The sequence below is a fragment of the Callorhinus ursinus genome, unplaced genomic scaffold (assembly GCF_003265705.2).
Source record: "Callorhinus ursinus isolate GAN/ISIS: 27379988/994484 unplaced genomic scaffold, GSC_fseal_2.0 scaffold134, whole genome shotgun sequence".
Classification (NCBI taxonomy): Eukaryota; Metazoa; Chordata; class Mammalia; order Carnivora; family Otariidae; genus Callorhinus; species Callorhinus ursinus.
This window is the reverse complement of record NW_027397196.1, coordinates 363,527-375,521: the sequence shown is the minus strand read 5'-3', so window position 1 is coordinate 375,521 and position 11,995 is coordinate 363,527. Positions and strand designations below refer to the sequence as shown.

Sequence of the window (11,995 nt, the reverse complement as noted above, 5' to 3'; positions counted from 1 at the left end):
GAGAGGGAGAGGGAGAGGGAGAGGGAGAGGGAGAGGGAGAGGGAGAGGGAGAGGGAGAGGGAGAGGGAGAGGGAGGCCCGGGCGGGAAGCGCTGGGCGAGTCCACTGCGCGGCCGCCGCGGGGGAAGCATGTGTTCCCGATTCCGCCTCCCCTTCGAAGTGAACGTTTCCGCTCCTGCAGAGGAGGCGGCGCCCGGGATCGGCCGTCGTCCCCGCTGGAGTGCGGGCGTCGGGACCGTCCATTGTTGCCGGGAAGGGAGGGGTGGGCGTGGCGAAGCCACCTCCTCGGCCAACTCTCCCGGGTCGGCCTCGCTCGCCCATCCTGCAGGAGCTGCGGCGCCAAGATGAGCGGAGAGGAGAATCCAGCCAGCAAGCCCACGCCGGTGCAGGACGTGCAGGGCGACGGACGCTGGATGTCCCTGGTGAGCGACCCGGCCCGCGATACTCAGGAGTCCGGGAGGGGCCTCAGGAGAGCAGCTGTGCGGCCCCGCTCTCTGTACATGATTAGGAAACCGGGCAGTCGGGTGGGTGCTGCCTAAGGGAGCGGAGCGGGGCGGGCCCAGGAGCGCGCGTGCCATTCACTCCCCCTTGTACGTCCCCAAAGCACCATCGGTTCGTGGCCGACAGCAAAGATAAGGAACCCGAAGTGGTCTTCATCGGGGACTCCTTGGTCCAGCTAATGCACCAGTGCGAGGTGAGGCCCGTCCCCGTCCCCCTGCCCCACCCAGGCCTGTGCCCTCACTGACACACCTGGATCAGACCCCAGCCCAGACAGAGTATGAGGTTCCCGGAGTAGCCTCGGGCAGCACCCCACACCCCAAATCTTGGTGTAAGGGGCAATATTGTACTGAGAAGGAACTGTGTGACCGATCTTTGTCAGATTGAGGCTTTCTTGCGAGATTGCCTGAGGTGAGACTCTATTGTTGGCTTCAGGGAGTGCACAGCCCTACTGAATGGCCGCACAGCTGCAGCGTTTCCCCAAAGTGAAAAGTCAGCCGTAATAGCTCTCCACAAAGGGGGCTCAATTATGTTATCTTTCCACTGAGTGAGGTCATACCGTAATGGCTTTCATCAGCTGTAAGGCTAGTGGTTCAATGCGTGACTCAAGCCCAGTGGGTTTCCATAAAGTGAGTCTTGCTTCTGTGGGGCTCTGTGAAAGGGAGACTATACTAGGTTTGCATAAAGTGAGGTTTTGACCAGACTCCTTCCATAAGGCAGGGCTCTTCCGTGCTGACATTTGGTGCACGCTCAGACAGAGGGCCGTGGTCCCTGCTGCCAACGCCCCTGTGCCCACACCACTTCTTGTCTACAGATCTGGCGGGAGCTCTTCTCTCCCCTGCACGCACTTAACTTTGGCATTGGCAATGATAGCACGCAACATGTGCTTTGGCGGCTGGAGAATGGAGAGCTGGAACACATCCGGCCCAAGGTGAGCGGAGCTTGGGTGGGCAGCGAAAGCACCCTAGGCCTCCCCCTTTACCACTGCTTCCTGCCTCTCTTTCCACAGATTGTGGTGGTCTGGGTGGGTACCAACAACCACGGACACACAGCGGAGCAAGTGACTGGTGGCATCAAGGCCATTGTGCAACTGGTGAACCAACGGCAGCCCCAGGCCCGGGTCGTGGTGCTGGTGAGATGGTGGGAGGTCAGGGAAGAAAGAATGGCAGTGGTCCGGGACCCCCTCAGGTGCAGCCGCAGCAGGTTCTGGGCAGCATGGTGGCAGAGAAGTGGCTTTCAGGCAAAACCTCACATCGAGGCTTGCTACACACCCAGCGGCTGTAGTTAAAGTCACGTTCAGGGACCAGTTAGCCTCTTTTGCCCAAGAAACTGCTGAAGGTTCTGGGGGTGTTGCAAAACTCAAAACAATTAGCCAGAAGTCGTCAGGCATTCCCAGGGTGAATCCAGGCTCCATCACTTCCGGCCAGAACCTTCCCTCCTCAGAAAGAGGGATTGACCCTTTGCCACGCTGTTGACATTTTTAGGACTGATACTTGGCAAGGGGCTGGCACCCAGAAGGTTCTTGCTGAACTGGGGTCTCAGACACGGTATCGGGAATCATCCTGCCAATCCCCCCCGCTTTCCCATCCCTAGTGTATTCCACAGGGTATTCACCACTCCTTGGTGAGGGTGAACGGTTTGGCCCAGAGCACAGGATACCCAGATGCCGGTAGGATGTCTCCTCACAACTCTTGGTGCCCTTCCTCAGGGCCTGCTTCCGAGGGGCCAGCACCCTAACCCACTTCGTGAGAAAAACCGACGGGTGAACGAGCTGGTCCGAGCAGCACTGGCTGGCCACCCACGGGCCCACTTCCTGGATGCCGACCCTGGCTTTGTGCACTCAGACGGTACCATAAGTCACCATGATATGTACGATTACCTGCATCTGAGCCGCCTGGGCTACACACCTGTCTGTCGGGCCCTGCACTCCCTGCTTCTGCGTCTGCTGGCCCAAGACCAGGGCCAGGGAGTCCCCCTGCCAGAGGCTGCACCCTAAGCATCCGCCTTCCCCGACATTAAATTCTCGTTCCTCAGTCTCCCGTTTCTTGCTTTATGGCCCAGCCCTTCTGGGTCCCTCCCACCTCAGCTTTGACCTCTGTGACCCTGACGCTCTGGAGGGTGTCCTGTTTCTGCCTGAAGCAGGCATCTGCTGATCCATCAAGGCACTCTGGTTCTTACAGAATCTGGCAGATTTCTACTATTGGGAACGCTGCACGCAGGCACTGCCCATCAGTAAGACACTCGGCGAAACCAGTTTGCCAACGCTACCCTAGACCGTCGAGGTTAAGTAAGAATTCTGGGAACATAGTGACCCAGCAGTCAAAGCCCATCCGAAGCTGCCCTCCCCATTTTGCTGCAGATCCTCCCCTGGCTGGAACTTCTGGTGCTCTGGTCTTAGCTTAGATGCCACTTCCTGTAGAAGCTTCCTGACCCTCCCATCCCAAGCAGCCTTCCCTCTACACAGGGCATGGGTATTTGTCTCGCCAGAGGGGCACGGTCCTCAGGCTGGCCACAAGGGATGTAACCCGGGAGAAGCTCCAGTGGGCCTGGCTGCAGTGCTGGCTCGGGCCATGTGGGGGCAGCAGGAATCACTGAGAAGAGCACTGTCCCTTGCCCCGCACCACCGAGGCTCAGACCTCTCAGGTCCAGCTGGAACTTCAAGGGTGAACTGCCCCTCTTGTAGCACCTCAGCTGACCCCTTCCCCAAACGCCCCCCTGTTGGATGGCTGTGAAAGAGAGTAGGCACAGTGAGCGCCAAGCCCCAGGGCTGGAGAGAGGCTGCTCGGTCCACGGTGAGTCCGGGTCCTCGGCCCACAGTGTCGGGAGGGTGGGTCCTGGAATTGCTCCCCGCAGTGAGGTGCGGGGGGAGCATATAGCTAGTGTATAGCTCCTTGCCCATCTGGGGACAGGAGCGGCACAACCCACACCCCATCTCCCTTGAGAGTGGGCAGCCACACAGGTGTGTTAAACAGCTTTAATTTCGGTCATTTCAGCTTCTCGGCACAGTAAGAAATATTGCACATGATCAACATGTTTTGTTCTGGGGACGGGGACAAGGGTAGGGGGAATCACCTTCTTAGAAAGTACAACCCAAGTTGGGAGGGCAGAGGGGGTGGGGAGAGAACCCTCCCCATGCCTGTGGCAAAGTGCAGGAGCCCCCACCCCAAACTAACCTGAGTCCAGCCCCTCTGGGGAAAAAAGGGGTGCATGAACTCCCCCCTACTCCACAGGCACCTCCCTGTGGCCCAAGGCCCGCACTACCCTCCAGCTTGTAGCCCTCACATGAGCCATTTTGCATAAAGTACAAGTGAAAAGGTCTGAAGGTAACACACTCCAGGTTATATACAGGGGCTCGGTGGAGGGAGACTGTGCCCCTGCTTCCCCTCAGCTGCCCCCCATCACAGGGAGAAAGCTGTGGGGGGAGGGGGGATAGACAAGAGGAGCAGGCCTCATTCCGCCCCAAACTAGAAAGGACGAAATGGCTTTAGTGGGGAGGACGTAACCATCCTGCCCCCCAATTCCTGCCACCTACGTACTGTCCGTGTCCTGAGGGGGGTACTGTGGGTCCTGGGATCTTCTCGGACCCCTCACCTGCCTGTGGCAGCTGGGGAGGGGCCGGGGGGTGGGGGGGAGGGCTGCGGGGGCCCCTCCCAGCCAGGCTGTCCGGGACCCGGCTCTGGAGGTGGGGGCAGTGGCGGGGCAGCCGGAGCTGTGCCAGAGTCCGAGCCAGGTGAGGTGGGGTCAGGGCCCCCAGCAGGGCTGGGAGTGGGGACAGGGGCAGCAGCAGTGCCAGTGGGGGGCGGTCCGGGGAGGGGGGCCTCGGCTCCAGGGGGCTGCTCCGTGGGAGTGGCCGCCTGCATGATCTTCTGGCGCACCTCGCGGATCTTCAACTGCAGACAGACCTTGGAGGGGAAAATGTCTGCGTAGCGGGCCTGGAAGGCTGCCGTGGCCTGGGCTGGGGACAGAGGATGAGAGGAGGGTGAGAGGAGCAGGCAGGTCCTCTCCAAGTGCCTACCCAAGACGCTGAGCTAGGCTCACCTGATGGGAAGAAGCCATGGTCCTGGAAGAGCTGCATGACCAGGGCACGGCGCTGGTCCAGGGTGCGCCGCAGTGAGGAGTATGGCACCTTCTCGTACTCCAGTTCCCCGAGCACGTCCTCGGCTTCCGTACCTGGGAGCAGCGCAGGCGGCATGGTCTGGTCAAGGGGCCTGCAGCAGCCTGCCTCCACCCCTCGCCCCCAGCCCCCCCTCCACCCCCCGCCTAAAGCATCCACCCAGCCCTCACCGAATTCTATTCCACAGCAGAGTTCCAAAGACGGCACCCGCCTCCGGACCCTATCAGGCTCCAGACCCCACCCTCCCATCCCTGACCTGCCATCCCACCTCTCGTCTGTAACCCCACTCCCTAGACCCCACCCTTCTTGCAGGTCCCGGGTCCCCACAGCTCCGCCTGCCTCGGCGCCGGCACCTGTGCGGTCAAAGGTGAAGATATCCCCCTCGCACTTGGCACTCTTAGGGGTGTTGGGCTCGGAGCTGCAACTGGAGCGTCTCCTCATCTTGCGCTTGGGCGAGGTGGGGTCCTCGGGGGCTGAGTCCAGGTCTGGTCCAACGGGAAGCAAGCAGGCTCAGCAGTGGCGGCCCCAGTCTGTCCCCCGCCTTCCCCGGGTGCCCCACACTCGCCTACCGGTGGAGTTCTTCCTCTTCTTGCGGTAGGAGCCCAGGATGGCCCGGGGCGACGTGGCCAGAGACTGCAGGGTCGGCGAGGGCAGCACCTCCTCAGGCCGGAACTCAGGCAGCTCAGCAAAGCGCTCTTCGAAGTCCACCTCCGACAGGACCCTGCTGGAGAGCCGGCAGGGTCACCTCCCCCGTCCCAGACTGGAGCTGCCCCCCTCTCCTGCCAGCCCCGCACATGCTGCCGCAGACCCCAGCCCGTGCTCACTTGTCCACAGAGTCAAAGGTCTTCTTCAGGGGCGGGGGCCGCACCTTCACCTTCTTGCCGGCACCAGCGGCCTCCTTGCGCTCGGGGGTGTCCCCAGCTGCCCTCCCACTGCTGCCCTCACTGCTGCCGCCGCTGCCGCCGCCGCCGCTGCCGCCGCCACCGCCACCGCCGCCGCCAGGGGCTGGGGCTGGAGCTGGCGCTGGGCTGGGAGGGGTGGGAGGCTCCCCGCGGCTCTCCAGACCCAGCCCTGGGACTCGCCAGTCTGAAGACGAGCCGGGGAATTTGCTGGCCTGGGGTAGGGATGGCAGGGAGACGGAGGACACTGGGTTCAGACTCACTGGTGCAAAAGCCAGAACAGCAAAGAGACAGAAGCTGACTGCCCCAGGTGTAGAGTCTTGGAAAAGACCCGGTCATACGGACAAGCAAGAGGAACAGAAGAGCCTCCACCCCCCCCCCGGCCCCAGCCCCACAAACAAGGATACAGGTCAGACAGATGTGCAAGAAAGAGGGATGGAGCAGAAAGGCACACGGCGGACTGACGCACAGAGCCAGGCAGCAACAGGAGGTCCTGGGCCTGCTGTGCACTCACCATGGCCTCAGGGCCCTTGGTGCTTGTTCGCTCCTCAGCAGGTGGGGGCGGCGGGGGGCTGCTCCGGGCTGTGGGAGGCCAGGTCTCTGGGGGTGGTGGAGGGGCCGGTGTCGTAGGCTGCCCCTCGAGCTCAGATTCGGGGGTAGGGGGCTCCCGGGCTGGGCCAGGCTCCAAGGGCTGCCGGGCTGCAGGGCCTGACCGCCCAGGGGCACCTGCCTCAAAGGAACCCACGGGAATGCTGGCGATGGCCGCCTTCACTTTCTGGGGGGCCTTGGGGGTGGGCCGCTGGGCCTTGGGGGCCACTAAGCTGTAGGTCATGGAGCCTGCCGGTGGAGAGAAAAGCATTTGCTGAGCCAGGCCTGTCTGGAGCCCTTCTCCTGGGTCTCCCAACTCACCCCACCCTGGGATGGCCCGACACCCACCTGTGGCATTAGGGAAAGGGCTGGTGGGGGCCGGGGTGGCAGTGGCAGGGGCTGGTGGGCCCTTGGGCAGGATGGTGGCAGCAGGTGGGGTGGTGCTAGTGGCCACGGTGTAGACCAGGCCTGGGGGCGCCTGGGATGGCTGGGCCAGGGGTGCTGAGGAGGTGGGTGCAGGGCTGCCAGGGTAAAACGCCGTGATAACGGGACCTCCGGGGGCCGTGCAGGTGGGCGGCAGCTGGGGACTGGGCACGGGTGACACGCCCACCTGGCCAGGAGCCAGCAGCGGGGCTTGGCCTGCAGGGATGGAGACAGAAGAAGAGAGGCAGGGGCCCCAATTAGGGCCTGGGCCACCTCTGCACCACCCTGGGTCCCCATCTCTGCCTGCCACACTGCCCCTCACCTGAAAGTAGGGGCTGCACAAAGGCGGGTCCGCTGGGCCCCAGCGAGGTGAAGCCTAGGGCTACCGAGCTTGTGGGCCCATACGAGGTGACTGTTCCAGCCTGGCTGGACGTAGGGCTGGTGCCCAGGGGCAACGCGTGCCCACCCGCCGACTGCACGTAGGTGATTCTGCCGCAGGGAGAGGAAGGGGGAGGAGTGAGGTGAGCTGCCCACCCCCCCACCCCCAGGCCCTTCTCCGGGCTGGCCTCCAGGTGTGGGCTCAGCTGCCATTACCTGGTGGAGGAGGGTAGCAGGACCTTCTGAGGCTGCGAGGTGGGTCCAGAGAGTGTGGCTGGGCTGAGGGGCGGCACCAGGCCGCTGGGTGTGCTCACGGGCACCGGAGTCAGCTGGATGATCTGTGGGCAAGGGCACCCACAGGCTGGGGTGAGCTGGGGACTCAGGCTGGAGCAGGGGCAGACCCAGACCTAGAAAGGTGGGTCTCAGCGAAGACAAGGAACACAAAATTTGGAATCAAGACAGAAAGAAACAAAGAAAACAGCAAAGGGTGTTTCACACAAAGGAACAAGGTGCAGATGCTGACGGCAGAATCGAGACGCGCGCAGACATCGAAGCGCGCGGAAAGACACGATCCTAGAGACAAGGTTCCAGGAAGACAGATAAAAAGGGAAAAAAGCACGAGACCAAACAAAAGGCAGACAGAAACTGTGGCACAGAAACCAACACCCAGGAGGGGAGGGAACGGGAAACAGGTGGAGCCAGGATGCCCTTACCTTGCTGGGTGGCTGGGCCCCATTCTGCACAGGTACCGAGAACGGCGGGCTCACCAGGGGCAGTGGCTGGCCAGCCCCTCCGCCCCGCACCGACATGCTAGGGGCCGCCAGGGGCACCAGGACCTTCCCAGGTAGCAGCTGGGCTGAGCCGCCCGGGGGTGGGGCCTGCACAGGAGAAACCGATTGGGCTGCAAGTGGAAAGAGGAGAAGTTGCCAGAGAGCCACAAGGGGCCTGGGGCCTCTCTCCCTCGCCGCCGCTGAGCCCAGACCTCACCTTTGGGCGGCGGGGCGGAGGGTACGGATTGCAGGATGGGGATGCCAGGAGTGGGCGCGGTGGCCGCCAGAACCTTGCCGTTGGTGGAGGTGCCCGGTGGGAGGGTGAAACGGATGCTGGTGGTGGGTGCGGGGCCACCAGGAGCTGCTGCCTTGGTCCCAGGGGCTGGTGCTGGAGCAGGCGCCACCTGAAGCTGCTGGGGCAGCGTGGGCAGGATGTACTGCACCTGGGTGATTCCCCCAGCCTTGCCCAAGGCACCTGGCTGCAGGATGCCCAGGGGCACTGGCCCATTGGGGCCACTCCCAGCACCTGCTCCTGAGCCTGTGGTGGCCCCACTGCCAGGGGCCCCCTGGGCTATGAACTGAACAGCAGGGGGCGCCGGGGCCCCATAACCGGGTGTGCCCACCAGCAGGTTGGTGACTGTGGCAGGGGCCTTCCCCACAGTGCCCAGGAGGGGCCCAGCCACCAGATGTGGGGCCGGCGAGGTGGCTGCTGCCGACTTCTTGTCCGAATACACTAAGCTTACGCCCAGCGGGGAGCTCCCAGGCGCCCGGGACCCTGTGACCGGCTCAGTCCTGGCACCTGTGTCATTTGGAGATGCCTCGGCCCGGCCAGCGGTGGGGAAGGGCTTAGAGGCGATGGGCACAGGAGTGCTACTGACAGGCCGCACCACGTTGGTGACCATGGTAGCAGCTGGGCGGGACAGGGGGGCTGCTGGGGCCCCATAGGCCAGTGATGGGGCTGGGGCCGGGGGCATGCGGGTTCCGCCGCCTTCCCGTTCCTCCTTATTTGGGGGCAGGACCAGCGTCTGCAGGACACTTCCTCCCCCGCCAGGAGGTGCCGCAATGACCGAGGGGCCCGGTGGCTCCAGGCCTCCCACACTTTCAGGTCTCTTGCGCCGGAAGGCAACAGGATCCGTTGGGAGGAACCGGGTGGCCTTGGAAGGTGTCACCGGACCCCCAGCCCCAGGAGGTGGGGGCCGTAGTGGGCCTTCCCTGCCGCCCTGCCCTGACTCCTGGGCCTTGAAGGTCCCTGAGCCCAGGGGGAAGGAGGTGGCGGCAGAGGCTGAGGAGGAGGCAGGTGAGGACGAGGAGGAGGAGGAGGATGGGGTGGGCCCGTAGCCTTTGCCAAAGGCTGGAGCTGGTGGATCCGGGGGCCCTGGGGGCTCAGGGTCCAGCGGTGGGCGGCAGTGGGTAAAGGAGGAACGGATCACAGGCGAGAACACCTTCCGGCCAAAGCCCTAGGTGGAAGGAGGAGACGCAACCACATCAAGGGAGCCTGGACACCCACACCCTGCCCGTCCCTGTCCTGCCTGGCAGCAAGGCCAGCTAAAGGCCTCAATTCATCCAGGCTGTGACCCAATTCGCCATGGGGCGAGCAGCTTGCCCTCTTTGGGCCTTCATCTTCCTCTGTGGCAATGTGCACAAGAACAGGTATCTCCCCTTCCTAGGACCATTACCAGACAGCGCCAATACCCCAGCTCTCACCTTGCTGCCCTCTGGGTCCTCCCCAGAGCTATCTCCGCTCTCGCTGTCAGTCACCCGCTCCTTGCACTTGAGGTCAATGTCAGTGGCGCCAAAGCCGTCGTCAGCTGAGGGAGCGAACGGTATTGGCAAAAGGGCTGGGTGCAGGAGTGCCCGGCAGGGGCAGCACGGAGCCCGGGCTCTGGCCTCAGCCCCCTAAGCCAGCAGTAACTGTTGTCCAAGATCGCAGCCTAGGGTGCGACCACCTGCCCAGGAGAACCTAAGAGCATGCAGGTACTACCACCTAACACTAGGCCCCATGGCCTGGCCATCCATGCCCCTGTGCTCCTGGTTTCCTGCCTGGCCAGAAGCTTCCCAAGGGCAGGGCTGGGTTTACTCAGTAGGACCTGAGCTGAACATGCCTGCAATCCTAAACAAACATGCAAAACGATAAGAGCCTGAGTCCTAGATCAAATCTTTGCCCACCCCCCCAAACCTTAGCCTACTGCTCTCCGGGCAGGATTCTGGGCCCTGCAACTGCTCACCAATGACATCATCGTCTCCCTCCTCCTCACAGATGACCATGCGTTCCTCGTCACTGGTCATGTCCTCACTGGCCGCACGCTGGGAACGGGAGGCCCGGGTGGGCAGCAGCGGGGGTCGCCCACTGGCCGCCAGGGCACCTCCCTCACTGGAGGCTGAGAAGGGGCCTGGAGCCCCATACTGGGTGGAAGTCTTTGGACCAGAATAGGATGCAGGGCCAGACACCATCTGCAGGGCAGGTACCGGGAGAGTTCAGCTGGGGCCATCACCTTGGGGCAGCCCTCCCTGCCCATCTCCCCTGCCCCCGGACCTGAGTCAGTTCCTGTAGTGCCTGGCTATCTACTTCCCCACCATCCAGGCTGTGGACCCCACTGTGGGAGAAGGCTCGGGGCCGGGCTGAGCCAGGTCCCCCCACTGCATGCAGACGCTCTGTTCCACAGGAGCCACTCCCCGGAGCCTTGGTATCCGAGCTCAAGAGTGTCTGGGCTGCAACGGACAGGAGTTCCGAGGACACTGCAGAGTGTAAGGAGAGAGGTGTCACAGAGTCAAGAAGCCCCTTAGCGGCACCTAGACTGGCCAAGACATCCACAGATGTGTCTACGTACTGGAGAAGCAAAAGGAAGTCTGAAACTCCCGGGCTACCTGGCAGAAGAGATACCAGCCACCAGCCCAGCATTTCCTAATGGATTGCTCCCCGGGAGGTAGGCCTTCTTGAGTGTGGAAAGCTGAAAACAGGTAGTGTGGTGCTTGCTAGCTAATAACCATGGGCCTGAGTCTCCATTCCCCTATCTCAGAGAGAAAGCAATCCCACCTTCAGAGAATTGCAGGCCCGTACCCACAGATCACTCTAAAAAAGCGCCTCACAAAGGCGCTATGCACACCTACTGACACTGTCAGTAGGTGCAGCCAATGAGGGGCTTCCAACTGTGATTCTGGAAACCACCCCAGCTGGGGTTTAAGCTCTGGCTCTCCCATTTACTAGTCTTCTGTGACTTCCGGCAAGTGCTTCTGCCTGACTCTCAGTCTCCTCATCTGGAAAATGGGGGTAGAGCTTTCACAAGCAGAGGTTATACCCCTCCTGGTACCCAGCAGGTACTACAAGCTCAGTAAATGCCAACCAACAATGAGACAACTGCCTGGAGGCTCTACCTGTCTGGACCTCCCTGACTCCTTCATTCAAAACAACTACCAGTTCCTTTATGGCTAAGAATCCTCAAATGAAATGAGAGAACAGACAGAGGCTTCTGGAGCAGGGCCTGAGCAAACAAGGGGGTAGCTGGCACCTCTCAGGGAGGGAGGGGGCAGGACGAGTCAACCAAGGAGCCGACCAACCTCCAGGGGCAGCGGCAGTCCCTGTCTCTGACATGCTCCGCTCCCGAGTCTCCTTGTGCCCGCCTGCCAGCCCCAGGCTCGTGGGCTTGGCCTCTGAGCTGGACTTCTTCCGGTCCTTGTTGCACCACTTCCAGTCTGGGTGAGCCTTAAAGTGGGCCTCTTTTACCTGGCAGGAGAGAGAGAGGAGGGACCCTTCACTCACCACCCACCCCACCAGAGGAAGCTAGGGAGGAGCCAAGAGGAAGAGTCATTACCTGGAAGGCCAGGTCATGGTACTTCTGCTTCTCCTTGGGCCCCAGGGCGTACCACCACTCGCCCAGGATCTTGCTGACGGTCCGGTTGTCCTGGTTGGGGTGACGCTGGTGGACCAGGGCCCGGTGCCGCTTGCTGAAGATCATGAAGGCGTTCATGGGCCGCCGGATATGGTCCTTCTCCCGCTGCAGCAGAGTGAGACGGTTAAAACCAGGAGAAGGCTTGGGCAGCCACAGGGTGAGCTAGGGACCGGTAGAGATGAGGCACCTTGTTGGGGCTGCGTCCATCCTTCTCTGAAGAGGAGTCTCGTTCCTTTGGCAGCGCACTGAGGGACTGGGTCCGGCGTTTCCCGGGCGGCAGGGGCAACTGGATCTCAGGAGACATGATGGACAGGAAGCTGTGGTGGGAGTGGCAGGAAAAGTGAGGGCCACATCTCTGGCCCCACCCCCCCACCCCCCCGACGCCCAGTCCCAACCTCATGGTACTCACGCATCATCATGGTCACTCTCTGTCTCGCTG

The 11,995-nt window shown here is 62.4% G+C and overlaps 2 protein-coding genes across 8 annotated transcripts in view; one reads left to right on the top strand and one right to left on the bottom strand.

The window, feature by feature from the left end:
• Positions 1-2,530, top strand: part of PAFAH1B3 (platelet activating factor acetylhydrolase 1b catalytic subunit 3) — a 4,931-nt gene extending 2,401 nt beyond the window's left edge. The window contains exons 2-6 of the mRNA XM_025850055.2: positions 328-421; positions 604-693; positions 1,312-1,428; positions 1,507-1,629; positions 2,206-2,530. Of these exons, the coding sequence (XP_025705840.1) occupies positions 344-421; positions 604-693; positions 1,312-1,428; positions 1,507-1,629; positions 2,206-2,493 (696 nt within the window). The 5' untranslated portion in view covers positions 328-343 and the 3' untranslated portion in view covers positions 2,494-2,530. The remainder of the gene's footprint in view (positions 1-327; positions 422-603; positions 694-1,311; positions 1,429-1,506; positions 1,630-2,205) is intronic.
• A 927-nt stretch (positions 2,531-3,457) lies between these two features.
• Positions 3,458-11,995, bottom strand: part of CIC (capicua transcriptional repressor) — a 26,839-nt gene continuing 18,301 nt past the window's right edge. For 5 of the 7 annotated variants that reach the window (XM_025849593.2, XM_025849594.2, XM_073890275.1 and 2 more), the window contains 17 exons: positions 11,744-11,873; positions 11,479-11,661; positions 11,225-11,390; positions 10,203-10,405; positions 9,895-10,120; positions 9,374-9,477; positions 7,887-9,126; positions 7,613-7,800; positions 7,116-7,237; positions 6,844-7,010; positions 6,447-6,737; positions 6,025-6,347; positions 5,436-5,725; positions 5,181-5,335; positions 4,965-5,096; positions 4,536-4,667; positions 3,458-4,452 (listed from right to left, as the gene is read on the bottom strand). In XM_025849593.2, the coding sequence (XP_025705378.2) occupies positions 4,085-4,452; positions 4,536-4,667; positions 4,965-5,096; positions 5,181-5,335; positions 5,436-5,725; positions 6,025-6,347; positions 6,447-6,737; positions 6,844-7,010; positions 7,116-7,237; positions 7,613-7,800; positions 7,887-9,126; positions 9,374-9,477; positions 9,895-10,120; positions 10,203-10,405; positions 11,225-11,390; positions 11,479-11,661; positions 11,744-11,873 (4,420 nt within the window). In that variant the 3' untranslated portion in view covers positions 3,458-4,084. The remainder of the gene's footprint in view (positions 4,453-4,535; positions 4,668-4,964; positions 5,097-5,180; positions 5,336-5,435; positions 5,726-6,024; positions 6,348-6,446; positions 6,738-6,843; positions 7,011-7,115; positions 7,238-7,612; positions 7,801-7,886; positions 9,127-9,373; positions 9,478-9,894; positions 10,121-10,202; positions 10,406-11,224; positions 11,391-11,478; positions 11,662-11,743; positions 11,874-11,995) is intronic. The other 2 variants (XM_073890274.1, XM_073890276.1) reach the window with 1 other exon arrangement.